Source organism: Tarenaya hassleriana, unplaced genomic scaffold (genome assembly GCF_000463585.1).
Source record: "Tarenaya hassleriana unplaced genomic scaffold, ASM46358v1 Cleome722, whole genome shotgun sequence".
Classification (NCBI taxonomy): Eukaryota; Viridiplantae; Streptophyta; class Magnoliopsida; order Brassicales; family Cleomaceae; genus Tarenaya; species Tarenaya hassleriana.
This window is the reverse complement of record NW_010969767.1, coordinates 1-17,121: the sequence shown is the minus strand read 5'-3', so window position 1 is coordinate 17,121 and position 17,121 is coordinate 1. Positions and strand designations below refer to the sequence as shown.

At 39.9% G+C, this 17,121-nt stretch overlaps 2 protein-coding genes and 1 pseudogene across 2 annotated transcripts; 2 read left to right on the top strand and 1 right to left on the bottom strand.

Moving 5' to 3' along the window:
• The first annotated feature begins 2,530 nt into the window (after positions 1–2,530).
• LOC104801659 (AP2-like ethylene-responsive transcription factor ANT) lies at positions 2,531–5,629 on the top strand. Its single transcript, XM_010524982.2, has 9 exons — positions 2,531–3,114; positions 3,196–3,733; positions 3,839–3,921; positions 4,063–4,071; positions 4,183–4,271; positions 4,385–4,458; positions 4,572–4,622; positions 4,820–4,896; positions 4,985–5,629. Exons 1-9 carry the CDS (start codon positions 2,820–2,822, stop codon positions 5,386–5,388), a joined length of 1,620 nt encoding a protein of 539 aa, XP_010523284.1. The 5' UTR covers positions 2,531–2,819; the 3' UTR covers positions 5,389–5,629.
• A 2,125-nt stretch (positions 5,630–7,754) lies between these two features.
• On the top strand, positions 7,755–11,481 carry LOC104801658 (squalene epoxidase 3-like). Its single transcript, XM_010524981.2, has 8 exons — positions 7,755–8,289; positions 9,147–9,258; positions 9,510–9,684; positions 9,825–9,993; positions 10,123–10,341; positions 10,449–10,724; positions 10,809–11,087; positions 11,177–11,481. Exons 1-8 carry the CDS (start codon positions 7,792–7,794, stop codon positions 11,279–11,281), a joined length of 1,833 nt encoding a protein of 610 aa, XP_010523283.1. The 5' UTR covers positions 7,755–7,791; the 3' UTR covers positions 11,282–11,481.
• A 113-nt stretch (positions 11,482–11,594) lies between these two features.
• On the bottom strand, positions 11,595–13,360 carry LOC104801661 (annotated as a pseudogene).
• Positions 13,361–17,121: the final 3,761 nt, after the last annotated feature.

Sequence of the window (17,121 nt, the reverse complement as noted above, 5' to 3'; positions counted from 1 at the left end):
TATAAAAAAAAAATTGGCAGTTCAGTTTCTGCATGCAATCCCTGGTTTAGGCTTGTCTCCCTCAAACGTCAACGTTAACGCATGCATGCACATAACACAACGCATGTTACGTGTGTATATATATATATATATATGTATGAATGTGTTAGCGTTGATTTGTCTATTATTGTGTTTCTCCTTTCTCTTTCACCATACATGCAAAATCTCCTGCATTTTTGTCTCGTTTGCGAAACCAGTCAATATACAGTGGTCCTCATCAACACCCTCCGGATCAAACCGAGAAAATCCGATTTGATTTAATTATTCATTAGATCCTCACACGCATCCCCAAACTTATTTTTATTGTGAAACAAATGTAACAATAGATGTTGGATTCTTTCCGGTCCATTAATTGCCCGCATCGCATGTGAGGTCAGTGACGTGCATTTTGAAACATTTTATATGTCGTTGGATATAACTGTTTATTAAGTTTTCGTACTTAGGATCCATTAGCCATAGTGTTTACTTGTATAATAATTTATTGCGCGTTATACAATTATATTTGAAGTAGAGTATTTAGTTTAGTATCATATGAAAAAATAATTTAAAATGTCACACGAAAACCGGTTCTTTAAAGAGTCATTATTAGTTGTGATGTTTTTAATCATAAAATAAAAAAATGTGGTATGTCGATAAAAGGAAAAAATAAAAGTTTTGCTTTTAAAGGTTTACTCACACTTATCTCATCATTACGGGAATATTAACTTTGATCTAAATTCTTTATCCAAAGTAGTCTTTTTTATTTACTCATATATGCTCGAATATTATTTTTTTTCCCAACATTAGTTTAATTAATTGGAATAAGAGAAATGTCATTTCGCATTATCAAAATTCAGCATAGATCAGAATTTGGACATTGAACATGAATTTAAATAGTTAGGATACAAATATTCATTTTCATAGTCATTGTATTTTATTTTAAAATTTATGATTTTAAAATATTTCTATATAAATATAGTCAATACTGCTAATATGTGTGGTTATCAAATTATGTATGGTTGGCTAAAACGACTCACTTCTTGTCTTTTTCCACCGAGCCCATGCCTTTGGTTGATATCTTAGGCGGAAACAATGCAAAAAATGACATAAAAAAGGAAGATAATTTATTATCTATCTTTTGTACATCATTTATTTTGGATTTTGTTGCTTTGTAACATAAAATAGGTTAATTTATGCCCATGGCAAGAAAATGACATTTGTTTGTGGTTCAGTCAATTTCATCTTTGCTATATATACATACATACATACATACACATATATTAATATATCAACCCATAGACTATATACCGAAGGAAATTTAACCTAATAGTTGTGAAAAAAAAATCTATTTTAATTGAAAATAAGTGATGAGTCAAAGTAATTAAGATTGCATGAGCGTATTGATTTTCGTAGCAAAACGGCGCCGTATAAGTGTCTTTTCCTACGTTGGCAGGTCATGGCAGACATTAAGGCCTCATGTATGAGCTCTGATATACTGTATGTAATGGTGAAGGGGTTATATATACAGTTTGATTGTATATTGCGTAGTCTGACATGGGCGTGTATATAATATTTATGTACGTAGACACGAATGCATGCAAGTGAAAAAAAAATTATACATGCGAAAATATTCGTATATTTTTCTACAGATGTCATTTATTATATAACTTCAAACTCTGATATAAAATAAACAATAGTTTCCATTCAATTGTATAAAATATGACGTAAACTTGTCATTCAAATTCTAAAAACTCGCAACATATTCTACGGATGTAGACACACTGTAACATCTTGCAAGAAGATCCCATCGCATGGGCTTTTTTTTATATATAAAAAAAATTGTCGTTAGTCATTGAAATGTTACGAGACAGGAGAGCGGGCCATGGCACCGACATACCAATGTCGAAATCTGTATTCTCTACGTAACATTAGAAAAATACGACGCACGTACGTACAATCCTCATGGACTTTATGTACACACATATTCATCAATTATTAATTGTCACACGAGCTATTATATGGTGCGTGCATGGATTGGGTTGGAACCAATTAAATAAGGTGCACCCACTATGCTCAGATTTTTTTGGAAGATAATGTCATAATGAATACTGCCTTATATCCGTTGGGTCGTTTTAGAACACTGAACAAAAGTTTGCCCTCTCGATTTTACGGTCGGCACGAAATCTTGGACTTTTCATTGTCCATTCATGGATCCATGCAAATTTATACCGTATTTCTGTGTCTTCTTGTTTGTTTTTATTTTTTAATATGGACCGACACTACGTTGTTTTTCCTCTTACAAGTGATAATACGGAGTTAGAGAAAAAAAAAAGTCGGAAAGATTTTCTTTCATGGGTGTGGTCGTAAACGTGAAGTTTCAAATAAGAGTAACCAAAATATATAAAAGAAAAAGGTGGAGAAAAAGCGAAAGACAATAAGGTGGGAGATGGGGGAATTGTAGGGATGAAAGCGAAAATAAAATAAAAGAGACGTCTTTCTCATAAACACAGATCCCAATGGATTCAAAAGCAATTTGTGCTTGCTGTGTAATCTCATCTCAATCTTTGTATCCTTGATTCCTTTCTTTCTACATATTTAGAGAGAGAGAGAAAGAGAGAGAGAGAGAGAGAGATTTTGATATTGCAGAAGCTAGAGTCTTTGTTAATGGCGTGTTCATGATATTTACATGGCTCGAACAATGGTTTCCCAATGGTTGGGATTTTTCCGGCACCAAAGCGAGAAAGAGATGTGGAAGAAGAAATAAGAAGAAGGCCATATTCGTAGAAGATTGAAGAGAAAAGATGAAATCCTTTTGTAGCGATGATGACAATAACACGACGTCAAACCTGTTTGGCTTCTCTCTCTCTCCCGACATCTTCAAAATGGGAGAAAATAACGGCGGAATTGTTCATCACCATAACCAAACACTGTCTTCTACTTCTTCCGTCTCTGCGTCTGTTCTCCCTCAACTCGGTGATTATGGTAATAACAGAAACTATGGGGAAATCTATTCTCATTTGCCTGTCATGCCACTCAGGTCTGACGGCTCTCTTTGTTTGATGGAAGCTTTCAACAGATCTCATCAACCCAATCCAGGTATAAAAAAAAAGTTTGAATCTTTTTTATTGTTTCATGGACATGTTTTGTTCATTTCTTTTGTGGGTTTTTGTGAAACAGCTTCAATGCCCGAAATGGAGGATTTTTTCGGTGGAGCATTGAAAATGGGGACCCATCACCATAACTACAACTCCCACGGCTCCAACGCTCAAGATTCTCTGAAAATTTTCCGGGAATATCCAATCTCTCAAGAAAATCAACGCTATCCATTCACCAACTTCCCAGAAATCAGAAGCCACGAAGAAACCCACGGTTATTATCCACAGTCCACCGCTCAAACCCATCAGCTTCAAGCCGAGATGAAGAGCTTTGTCTCGAGAAATTACGAGAATGACCCTGGTATCACGCGGTCAGGTTCCGCCGGGATAGGGGCATACGGGGAATTCCAACAGTCGTTGAGCTTGTCCATGAGCCCTGGTTCTCAGTCGAGTTGCGTAACCAGTTCACGTCAACTCATCTCATCTGCTGTCTTGGACAGTGTTGGTTTCGAGACGAAGAAAAGAGGACAAGAAGTCGTCGTTGAGCAGAGACACACTGTTCATGGAAAATCCATTGACACGTTCGGACAGAGAACCTCCCAGTACAGAGGTGTCACAAGGTTTGTATCTTTGTATTTTTTTCTTCTTTTTAAAGTTATTAAAAATATAAAAAAATAATGTTGATTCTTGGGGTAATGATAATGTATTGTAACATATGGAAATAGACATAGATGGACCGGTAGATACGAAGCTCATCTTTGGGACAATAGTTTCAAGAAAGAAGGTCAAAGCAGGAAAGGGAGACAAGGTTTGCGATTTGTGATTTTTTTGTGAGTCCTTATATGATTATGATTTATGAATGATCGTGGAATATTATTGACATTATGTGTGTATTTGTTTTTGGCATGATCAATAATGCCAAATCATATGAATGATTTCATCTTCTCAGTTTACCTCGGTAAGTATTTTGGATCGATGGCTGCCTTTTTTACGTAAGTATTTTTGTTCCTAATGATAAATCCAATTTTAATTCCAAAATCTTGATTATTATTATTATTATTATTATTAGGTGGTTATGATATGGAGGAGAAAGCTGCACGAGCATACGACCTTGCTGCACTCAAGTATTGGGGTCCCTCTACTCACACCAATTTCCCCGTAATCATTTTATTTTCATATGTTTCGGTTTTACATCAAACTAACGATTATCGCTTTATAATATGTCGTTTATATATTATTTCACTCGATAAGTATTGATGCGTTTTTTATAGGTGGAGAATTATGAAAAGGAGATTGGAGAAATGAAGAACATGACTAGGCAAGAGTACGTTGCCCATTTGAGAAGGTAATTAATTGCGTGCATGGAAATATAAATATCTTTTTTATGACTAAATAATCTTGTGATTATTGTATTTGCGGATAGGAAAATTAACGCGAAATGCCCTTTTTTTGATGCAGGAAAAGCAGTGGATTCTCGAGGGGCGCTTCAATCTATAGGGGAGTCACAAGGTTCGTGCATGGATCATACGTTCTTTTAATATCATAATCATAGTATAAAGTTTAGGACTATATATTTATTTATATGGACCGATATTCTCTAATACTCTCCCACAAGATAACACAAATGAACCAAATCAATCTAAACCAATATTAAACCAAATGCTAAACCGATATTCTCTAATAACCGCCATTTAAATATATTGAAGGCATCACCAACATGGAAGGTGGCAAGCTCGGATCGGCAGAGTCGCCGGCAACAAGGATCTCTATCTCGGAACTTTCGGTTCGTTTCTTAGATAAAAATATGTTAGTTTCTAACTTATACTTTCGATGTTAAGTATTCTTATTTGATTACGTTTATGAATGGTTAGGTACTCAAGAAGAAGCGGCGGAAGCTTATGACGTGGCCGCCATCAAGTTCCGAGGCAAAAACGCCGTTACAAACTTCGACATGACGAGGTATGATGTCGAACGGATCATGTCAAGCGACACCCTTTTGTCTGGAGAGCTCGCGAGAAGGAGCAACGTTAACAAAGAAGCTCTGTTCGAGAACAGTCACGGCTCGGATGTCGTCCTCGATGGCTCGAGAGACGGAAACTCGGGCCGGGTCTTGAGTTTTCCGGCGGTTTTCCCGATCTCTCAGGTCGGTCCGAAGATTTTCGGTTCAAATGTCGCCGAAAACATGAGTACTTGGACGAACCCCAATGACGAAGTCAAGACTGTTGCTCTCTCGTTGCCTCAGATGCCGGTTTTCTCCGCTTGGTCCGATTCTTGATTTGGTTTTCTGGTATACCAAAGTGGCGGGTTCTCTCCATTCAACCGGTTCGGTTTATGGTTCAGGGAGAAAAGGTTCATGCAGGAAAGAAGAAATGGTGATACGGGGAATCCGGATTTTTCGGTTTAGTTTTGGTTTACGGATCGGTATAAATAGTTTTCCTTAGAACTTTTGTATCGGGATTTTGTAATATGCATGGACTCACCAAACGTATTGAATCAAATCACCAATCTCCTCGTGACCGTGCACGTATATATATATATATATACGTTATATGACTGGAGACGCAAGAAAAATCCATGATATAAGATATGGCAATATGCATTGATGGACCCATAACTGATTATTAGGTTTTCTTTTTGTGGCTTTATATATATTGTTCTTTTAAGTACAAAAACCTAATGAATGTTTGCATAATATATGTCTCCAATAATTCCATTGCTCTTTTTTAAAAAACCATATGTCGTCGCCCCCAGCACTAAAACATCATTGCTAAATTCTCATCCTTTGTCTCTTTTTCCCCACACCGAATCAGCTTTTCTCAAAAGATCACGAAAACACAAATATTCCCCTTTTCATCGTGTTATTTTAATATTTAATTTAATTTATTTTTGGTTGTATATCTGATCTAAAATATAATCCCTTGTATGGATTTGAAATTTCATTTCTCACACGTAAAACGGTACGTTTTTCTCAAACGGTGAAAATTTTGACCTAATTTTTTCTTTATAGATTATTTGTTACGTTGGAATCGTGTTTAAAATCAGAATAATTATTTTTTTAGTTATTCTATAATACTCCATCCGTTTCATTTTATATTACATTTAAGAATTCTACACAGAAAAATAATGTTTTATCCAAAATACCCTTATTTATTGTATAGATAATTATTATCTCTAAATATAATTAAATACTCTTAAGGATAAATTTTAAAAATATTAAAAAGTATATTGAAAATTTGAAAATATTATTTATTTTGAAATAAAAATTTTGTTTTTAAAACATCATATAAAATAAAACGGAAGGAGTATAATATTAGTAACAATAATGGTTATGTACTCGCGACCTTTTTATAGCCACTTACTAGGAAATAATTATGCCGGGAGCAAAAAGAAAATCCACCATTAGGGAAGAAGACTAGTCAAAATGTTCAGTTCCCACGTGTCTCTCTCATGTACCGCACGTGTGGATTTTGTTAAAAGCCCACGCATTGACATATTGGGCCGACATTAGGCCCATTAATAGAGAGAACCGGCCCATATTGGTGGTCGTTTTCGTATTTGTGAATGTGTCTAATGATACGAGGTTTGCGTGAAATACGAGGTTTACGTGAAATAATAGTCTTCATGCGGAACAATAGATATAAAGAACGATTAAATTGGGGCAATGCTATTTACTTTGGTCATTCTCCCTAGGGGTTGGCATTTCGAGAATCAATTTGGGTTCCGTACGAGAATACATTGATTTGGTTTTTTTGGTTTTATGAAAATAGGTACCAATCGGTTTTTATATTATGTTCAGTTCGGTTCGGTTTCGGTTCCGATTTTTATTTAAAAAAGATAGATTTTTTAAAATAAATTTTAGTTTTTCGGGACATTTTAAAATTCGGTTCGATTCGGTTCGGTTTTGAAAAATTCGAATTTCTAAAAATAAAATTATTCGTGAATTTAGAATGGTTTGGATCGAAATATACCATATTTTTCGATTCGGTTCGATTCGAATTGGTACGGAACCCAAAATTTTCTCCATGAAATTATAAAATATCCTAGTCATAGTCAAACTACAAAATAATTAAATTTTTTTTTTAAAAAAGAGTGGACTAATTGAATTCTAAAATATACAACTAATATAAAACCATATAATAAACATGATTCCCATGCGTGAAACGTGGAACACTTTATATATAAAGACTCATAATATTATTCAAAATTAATCGTAACCAAACGGAACCCGCAAAATTCCACGTATATAATTTGTAAACCAGAAAAAAGATTTAGTGATGGCTAAACTAATTAATTAATTAATTAAATCCGGGGGAATCCCTAAGGTTACTTGCTGTGTGTGTGACCAAATCACGATCGTATAAGATTATAGACAGCGAGATTTATTCACAAGAGAACGTAGTGTAATTATCTATATTAATTGAATTATGTATTATTAGTAAATAGAAACGCATATTTTAGTGCTAATTTAGGGTGTGACCCTTTTTTCGTGCTCGATCCATTTTAAAAATAAAAATGTATTTGATGGAGTTTTTTACTGCGTAATATTTATATTTTCGTAGGGTTTAATAATTAATTTTAAAAAATTTATTATTTTTTTTTATAACCCTTTGTAATGTTACTTTCAGATCTGTCTGGGCGTTGTGTATTTATATCTAATCTCTTAGTGTACTAATGAATAATGGAAGCTGTGGTGGTAATAGAGAACCAGCCACGATTGCGATTGAGAACCACATCTCTCCGTTCTCCTCTTCCCTATAAAAGCCACCGTCCCTTCCTCTCGCTCTTCCCACCTTCCATATCCATAACCTCGACCTCTCTCCGATTCGCAGCACCTTCCGGAGCCACCGTCATTGGCCGCGTCTCGGCGGCTGAGCTTCGCAACAAACGCGCCCTGACCTCTGCTTCGTCTTCCCTGAGGACGGCTATGGCGGCGATTGCCGTGGATTCGTTCGTCATCGGGACATTCTTCGCTTCCCTCCTCGCGTTCGTGCTTCTCTTCGTCGTGCGCCGGAGAAGCGCGAATGGTGACCGGAGCAAGAAGATCCGCGGGTCCTCCGGTGCCAGGAACGACGCCGTGCCGGTGGATTCGGCGGCGGAGTTATCTGGATCCGGTACCGATATCATCATTGTCGGCGCCGGTGTCGCCGGAGCGGCTCTTGCTCATACCCTCGGCAAGGCAAGTCCGATTTTCTGTAATTTCGAATGTTCTAGTCATGAAGAAAACATAGCAATGCTTCCAATTGCTCTTCTTCAGGCTGAATTTGGATTCGTTACATTTCTCGAACTTTTTCCAGTTTCATGTTCTAGGGATTTCGCATTTTCTCCCTTTTTCTGGGAGTTTTCTAGAACGGCTCCCGTTTCCGTTTAAATAAAATTTAAAATTATTCTAATTGTGGCGGTAATGGGATCGAATTATAGGAATTAGCTGTTTCCGTGTAGGCTTTTGCGCGAAGGGTTTGATTAATTTTCTTGAAGGAATTGCAATTTGCATGTGATGTTTGCTTGGCTACAGATTACTCGATGAATTAATCCATGAAAATTTGGCGTATTAAAAAATTTTTAATCTAATCTGATAGAGACATTTGATTAGTTGCGTGGAGGAAATGGCAATATCGTCGGTTTCATACAAATATTCTTGCAATGCAAGTTTCGGTGAAAGAAACGTAAAGATTTGGCTTTTAAGACATGTGATGATGTCTTTTGCCTGAAAGCGGTACCTTTGGCTTCACTTTCATGTTCGGCTCCGGTGAAAGAACCGTGTTGGACAGAAATAACCTTTATCCACGAGATTGGAGATGGTTGTTTGTCGGTTCTTGCGTTAAGTGCGTGTTTCTCGTTGATGTAACTATAGAATTCAGATGATACAGTGTTCTGGAAACTCGGGTTTCTTAATTTGTTAAAATTATCATGTTGTCTCGTATACATTTCGCAAAAATAAAAATAAAAATGGTACGTAGAGCTGTTGCAGACGAACTAGCTGATGTGTTGTGAGATAATGAATATCTTGCATGATTTTGGCTTTATTTGGTACAGCAAGGAAGGCGAGTTCACGTCATCGAAAGAGACTTATCTGAGCCTGACAGAATCGTGGGCGAATTGCTTCAGCCGGGTGGTTACTTGAAGCTCATTGAACTCGGTCTTGAGGGTAGGTGGTGCATTTGTTTGGTATTTTTGTTAGGCTTTATTAGGAGTGTATTTAATCTTGAAGATAACATATTATCTACGTGTTCTATGTATATAAATACGCTCATATCATCGATTGTATATCCAAGAGATTATTCCGTAAATCTTGTCAGCCTTCATGTTCTAGCCCTTCTATGAGAAAAATAATGTTTTGATGGATTTGTTTTGGCAATGTTAAAAAAAAAAGTTCTTATATTTGCTTCTTGACTGTAGATTGTGTGAAGGAAATTGATGCCCAGCGGGTTCTTGGTTATGCTCTCTTCAAGGACGGGAAGAATACTCGAGTTTCTTACCCCTTGGAAAAATTTGATTCGGATGTGGCTGGAAGGAGCTTCCACAACGGTCGGTTTATTCAGAGAATGCGTGAAAAAGCTGAATCTCTTCCAACGTAATCTTCTGAGTCCTTAAACTACAAACTTCAACACTGTACATGTTCCACATTTTTTGCATTGGTATCTTTAATTAAAATGTGTGCTTTCGGCATCTGTTACCGTCTTCGAATACTATGAAACTTGGCTTGTGCTTCAGTGTCCGGTTGGAGCAAGGGGCAGTGACATCATTGATTGAAGAAAACGGGACAGTAAAAGGGGTTCAATACAAAACAAAGGACGGTAAAGAACTTAGAGCATACGCCCCTCTCACGATTGTTTGCGATGGTTGTTTCTCAAACCTTCGTCGTTCTCTCTGCAAGCCGAAGGTGATATGTTTTCTCCTCCATTTTTTTTACTATAGTTTCTAGCTTCACCTAAAATGATTGATTCTGAGAAACTTGAAGCCTTTGTTAATATTAATCTGTTCCGGCACTTACTTAGTATATATCTATCAGGTGGAGATTCCCTCTAATTTTGTGGGTCTAGTCTTGGAAAACTGTCAACTCCCATATGCAAATCATGGGCATGTTATTCTCGGCGACCCGTCGCCTATCTTGTTTTATCCCATCAGCAGTTCAGAAGTTCGTTGCCTCGTTGATGTTCCCGGTCAAAAGCTTCCTTCCATTGCTAATGGCGAAATGGCTAAGTACCTCAAAACACAAGTAGCACCCCAGGTACCAAACTCTGTTCAATAAGAGATCTCGAGCACAAAATTCGGGAAATGCCACAGTCAATGTGCATTTATATCTTAATATCTTTCGCATTCATATTATATCTCCAGGTTCCACCCGAGGTTTATGAAACATTCGTCGCCGCAATTGACAAAGGCAATATTAGAACAATGCCAAACAGAAGCATGCCAGCTGATCCAGTTCCTACTCCCGGAGCCCTTCTTCTGGGCGATGCATTCAACATGCGCCATCCATTAACCGGCGGTGGAATGACGGTCGCGCTGTCAGATATCGTCGTTCTACGGGATCTTCTCAGGCCGCTTCGTGACCTCAATGATAAAGAGCAACTTGCTAAATACCTCGAATCCTTTTACACCTTGCGGAAGGTTAGACATAACGGAATCACAAACTCGATCTGCTCATACATTCCAGTTGAAAGTTTACTGATATTATGGTGTGGCCTTTCACAGCCGGTGGCATCCACCATCAATACTTTGGCGGGTGCTCTTTACAAGGTTTTCTTGGCGTCCTCCGATGATGCGAGAATGGAAATGCGTGAAGCTTGCTTCGATTATCTCAGCCTTGGAGGCGTTTTCTCGTCTGGTCCAGTGGCATTGCTATCGGGTTTAAACCCTCGCCCTCTGAGTCTTGTTCTCCACTTCTTTGCTGTGGCTGTCTATGGCGTCGGTCGTTTGCTCGTGCCGTTTCCTTCGATTAAGCGCTTCTGGAAGGGGGCTAGATTAATCTCGGTACGTATATATCCCATCGTTAGAGATAACATGGCTCGGTAGATAATGCTATTTTTTCGTGTTACCCTAAAGTTTATCTCTTTGTACAGAGTGCTTCGGGCATAATCTTTCCGATAATCAAAGCCGAGGGAGTGAGGCAAATGTTCTTCCCTCGTACTATCCCCGCTGTGTATCGAGCTCCCCCCCGTCAATGATGCATTCGGAAGATCAAAGCCATCGTAGCAAAGGCTTTCACCTCTAGACCGCTCTTGTAACTTATCTGAATAATAATGTCGTTTGGTTTGTGGAAGTGTTATTTTTTTGGTTTAAAGTGTAACATTAGCTCAGGTTAATGAATCGAAGTGTGAAGTGTAAGAAATGGACAAAAGATCAAAGTAAAGATACTGTTGTGTTATCTCTAGATCCAGCTATTAAATATTAGAACTATACATTGTTGTAGCTTTCTTTGAAATATACATTTGTGTAAACTGAATGATTCTAACATCTTCCAGGATTTGCTTCATCTTTTGTACTTTACAGCTGAAGGAAGAGGCCAAGGCCCTCTACAGTTACTAGACCTCAGCATGATGATCTGTCTCGTCGTAAATCTCCTCCTGAAAAATAGGTAAATTCTCCGATTACTATCGAGTTTTTCAATTTCCGCAGAAAAAAAGGCGACCGCATTTTTTTTCTTCTAACTCTGTACCTGTAGCAGTTCTTCGATGACATGTTCCAGCGTGATGATACCGATAGCTTCCCCTCCAGTGTTTGCCTCTGGCAATGGATTCTCGCTGCATTGCAGGATCTCCCGGTGAGAGTCTCTCCCCCATTCTTGCTCTTTTGGGTAAAGCTCTTTACTTTCCTGAGAGATCTTTTGCTCCTTAAACACCTCTCCAATGGATGCATGTCCCCATCAATGTCCACCCTCACATCTTTCTCTGCACATACATTTATTCATCATTGTTTCGATACCCCTATCTGCAGCCACGGTGATAGATTTAGCTCTTACCGTCTGTTGAATATCCTCCCTCTTGTTGTTGCCGATAATCCGGGCCGTTCTGCTGTTTTATGACAACCGCCATGTGGCTGTGTCCTTTTTGAAACTCGTTCAGGATGTTGTAAAGAGGCATCGTCTCGGGAACCCTATGAACAAGAAGTTTCTTCACTCAGTTGTTGTTTCCTCATCTGCGGAATCTGGAACGGCATTAGGTGGTAAAGGCTAATACCTTGGAATCTTGCGGATGGAAACATGCTTCACGGGCACAGCGTCTTCCGAGTTTATGGTCAGCAAGTTCTTCACCTGCTCGGCCCGAACAATCCCGGGTTAGTTTCTTAAGACCGTTTTCTTTTTTCATGTATTAGCAAATCGGAGGAGTGAGGTAAAAGTTTGTAGAAAGTGACCAGTATGAGACCGATGATGTTTGCAGGTTGCTGGTAATAAACAGGAACTCTGCTATGCCCTTTTTCAAGAATCAACTTCATCAAATCTCCATCAAGTCTGCCATTGATATCGATGGAAAACGTCTCAGATATCGGCGTCATTGCATCTACGGCCTTCTTCTCTGCGAGATCAAGCGCTCCAGCTATGATCGTCGTCTCATCATGTGTCAGCTCGCCTCCTTTCCCTGCCTAAACCCGTTTCAGACCGATTCAATCAAATCCCGAGGCCAATGGACTGTATCCGGAGATATGGGTATAACGGGAAACAAAGCTATACGTCGTTACCATGAAGATCAACTAGGGTTTTCAGCTCGGCTCTTCGGAACAAAGCCTCATGCCCTTCTCCCAGCAAGAAATCTAGCAACTGGTTTTAAAGGGTCCAGACCAGACAAAGAGACTTGCTGCCGTTAATGCCGACATCATGATCTCTCAAAAGTAGAAGTACAAGTAGATGTACGGAAGATTTCACCTTGCTTATTGGATAGGCAATGGGGAAACAAATCCAAACCAATACCCTAACCACCGGTGCCATCTTAGCTCCTATCGCCAATCCATATCTTGAACATACCACTTGCGGAATAATCTGCCACCACCACATTCAGTACAAACAACAATATTCTTTCTCCTGTATATATTTTGCTCGTTTGGTATCAATGACAATACTGAAAACCTTCTGCATTTACCTTCTATTGCAAAGGTTATTATGGTATCAGAGATTTAATACCCTCCGCTTATTTTTTTTCTTTAATTTTCTTTTCCCACCATGTCATCTACATCTGATGACGTTGGTTCTGATCATACAGAACCTCAGGCCTCTTCTTTATCTCCTGTTCGATCAAATTCCCTTGATCCATATTCCAATCCGTTGTTCTTACATGCAGCGGATACATCCAGTATTTCTCTCATTTCTGAGAAATTGATTGGCGAATCAAATTATAATGTTTGGTCCCGATCCATGTCGAAAGCTCTTAATGCCAAGAATAAACTTGGTTTTGTTGATGGGTCTATTCCCCAGCCTTCTTCCACTCATATTGATTCAGGTCTTTGGTCACGTTGTGACGATCTTGTCTGTACTTGGATCAACAACGCCGTATCCCCGGACATTGCCAGTCTCATCGTTTACCTCGACAATGCTCGGGCAGTTTGGTTGAATTTGGAAAATCGATTCAAGCAAACCAATATCTCGAAGATCTATCATATCCAACAGAAGATTGACAGCCTACACCAAGGTTCGGTTGATTTGAATGCATATTTTACTAAACTGACGTCTTTATGGGAGGAGCTCAAGAATCATGAGCCGTTACCTCTGTGTACGTGTGGTGGTTGTTCTTGCGGCATGGCTCGCAAATGGCAGGATCTTTTGGATAGACGCAATGTCGTTCGTTTTCTGATGCGTCTCAATGATTCTTTCACACCCGCTCGCCGTCAGATCTTAATGATGGATCCATTACCGGACCTCACTAAAGCTTACAACTTGATTTCTCAAGAAGAACATCAACAGATTCAGCATCCGGCTCCCACTGATTCTGTTGCATTTCAGCTTCAGTCCTCGAATTCTCGCATACGGAATTCCACTGTGTCCTCTCAGTCTCGGGCTCCATCCTCTGCTCGTCCTCGGCCTCACTGTACTCATTGCGGCATGGTCGGACATACGGTCAGTAAATGCTTCAAAATCTATGGATATCCGCAAGGTTATAAATCTGGTCCTTCTGGCTCGTGGTCTTCCCGTGGCACTCTCTGCCCAATCTCGCAATTTCCCTCCTGAGGTTGCATTACCTCATATCAATATGATCGGTACAGAGATCCCTGTTTCTGTTGGCACTGCTTCGACCCCTGCTGTCAGCGGCTTGAGAAAACCATCCTTGATTTTGTCTCGGACGAAATGACAATCGAGCTCAATATGTTTCGTGCGTTCGTGATAAACCGGGTTATTAGCAATATGGACTGCAGATTGATTATCGCAGAAAAGCGAAATCGGTTGAGGACAATGAATATTCAGATCTTTCAGCAAAGCGGCAATCCAAACAAGTTCACAAGAAGTCTGCGCCATAGCTCTATATTCGGATTCTGCTGAACTACGGGAAATTGTACGTTGTTTCTTAGACTTCCAAGAAATCAGCGAACCACCCAAGAAAACGCAGAAACCGGTGACCGAACGTCGCGAGTCGGGACAAGCCGCCCAATCGGCATCAGTATAAGCGCTGAGACGAAGATCTGAATTAGCCGGGTAAAGCAGTCCTTGACCAGGTGAACCTTTGAGGTACCTCAAAACACGATAAGCGGCCTGTAAATGATCAGACCGAGGCTTGGACATGTACTGCGAAAGTTTGGTAACAGCGTATCCGATGTCTGGGCGAGTTATGGACAGATAGATGAGCTTCCCAAGAAGAGCTCTGTAGTGAGTCGGATCAGAAATGATATCCCCAGAGTCTTGGCCAAGTTTCAGACCGAATTCCATGGGAGTAGAGAGAGGCTTGCAACCGAGCATGCCAAAGTCTTCCAAGAGCTCGAGGGTGTACTTGCGCTGGCAAATCGATATTCCAAGTTTAGATCGGGCAATTTCTAAACCGAGGAAATAACGCATATCCCCAAGATCTTTCAAGAGAAATTGCGACTGCAGACACTGCTTCAAGGCGTGAATCAGACCAGCATCATTGCCAGTAATCAAAATGTCGTCGACATAAATCAAAACCGCAACAAAAGATGAGCCCTGCGTCTTAGTAAAAAGAGAATGATCATTCTGGGACTGAACATAACTCGCAGAAAGAAGAACCTGTGAAATCTTGATGTTCCATTGGCGCGATGCTTGTTTAAGTCCATAAAGGGACTTGTGAAGACGACAAACCGATCCTGCCGGAAAAGACTCCCCCTTAAGATCAGCAAACCCAGGAGGAAGAGACATATAAATCTCCTCAGATAAATCGCCATTGAGAAAAGCATTCGATACATCCATCTGCTGAATCAACCAACCTTTCGCAGCAGCCAAGGCCAACAATGTGCGTACCGTGGTCATCTTGGCGACGGGACTGAATGTCTCCAAAAAATCAATGCCTTCGATTTGTGTAAACCCCTTTGCCACTAGTCGAGCTTTATGCCGTTCAACAGAACCATCGGGGTTGAATTTTGTCTTAAACACCCATTTACATCCAATGGGGCGCTTCCCTGCAGGCAAAGAACAAACAGACCAAGTCTTTGTACGAGAGAGAGCATCCAGCTCCGAGAGCATGGCATCTCTCCACTGAGAAAATTTCGCGGCCTTTGCATAAGAGGTAGGTTCAGGGAGGACAGAGGTAGATAAAACAAAGGATTTGTAAGAAGGGCTAAGGTTATCATAGGTAAGGCATGAAGATAGAGGGTAAATCGATGAAGGGGAATCAGCCAGGGGTTTGTTGTGGGTAATCATGTAACAGTGATAGTCGGATAAGTAACCTGGAGGTCTGGTAAGTCTGTTGGGACGAGCAGATGTCTCTGAAACAGGAGACACAACAAACCCCTGGCTGATTCACCTTCATCGATTTACCCTCTATCTTCATGCCTTACCTATGATAACCTTAGCCCTTCTTACAAATCCTTTGTTTTATCTACCTCTGTCCTCCCTGAACCTACCTCTTATGCAAAGGCCGCGAAATTTTCTCAGTGGAGAGATGCCATGCTCTCGGAGCTGGATGCTCTCTCTCGTACAAAGACTTGGTCTGTTTGTTCTTTGCCTGCAGGGAAGCGCCCCATTGGATGTAAATGGGTGTTTAAGACAAAATTCAACCCCGATGGTTCTGTTGAACGGCATAAAGCTCGACTAGTGGCAAAGGGGTTTACACAAATCGAAGGCATTGATTTTTTGGAGACATTCAGTCCCGTCGCCAAGATGACCACGGTACGCACATTGTTGGCCTTGGCTGCTGCGAAAGGTTGGTTGATTCAGCAGATGGATGTATCGAATGCTTTTCTCAATGGCGATTTATCTGAGGAGATTTATATGTCTCTTCCTCCTGGGTTTGCTGATCTTAAGGGGGAGTCTTTTCCGGCAGGATCGGTTTGTCGTCTTCACAAGTCCCTTTATGGACTTAAACAAACATCGCGCCAATGGAACATCAAGATTTCACAGGTTCTTCTTTCTGCGGGTTATGTTCAGTCCCAGAATGATCATTCTCTTTTTACTAAGACGCAGGGCTCATCTTTTGTTGCGGTTTTGATTTATGTCGACGACATTTTGATTACTGGCAATGATGCTGGTCTGATTCACGCCTTGAAGCAGTGTCTGCAGTCGCAATTTCTTTTGAAAGATCTTGGGGATATGCGTTATTTCCTCGGTTTAGAAATTGCCCGATCTAAACTTGGAATATCGATTTGCCAGCGCAAGTACACCCTCGAGCTCTTGGAAGACTGGTTGGCAAGCCTCTCTCTACTCCCATGGAATTCGGTCTGAAACTTGGCCAAGACTCTGGGGATATCATTTCTGATCCGACTCACTACAGAGCTCTTCTTGGGAAGCTCATCTATCTGTCCATAACTCGCCCAGATATCAGATACGCTGTTACCAAACTTTCGCAGTACATATCCAAGCCTCGGTCTGATCATTTACAGGCCGCTTATCGTGTTTTGAGGTACCTCAAAGGTT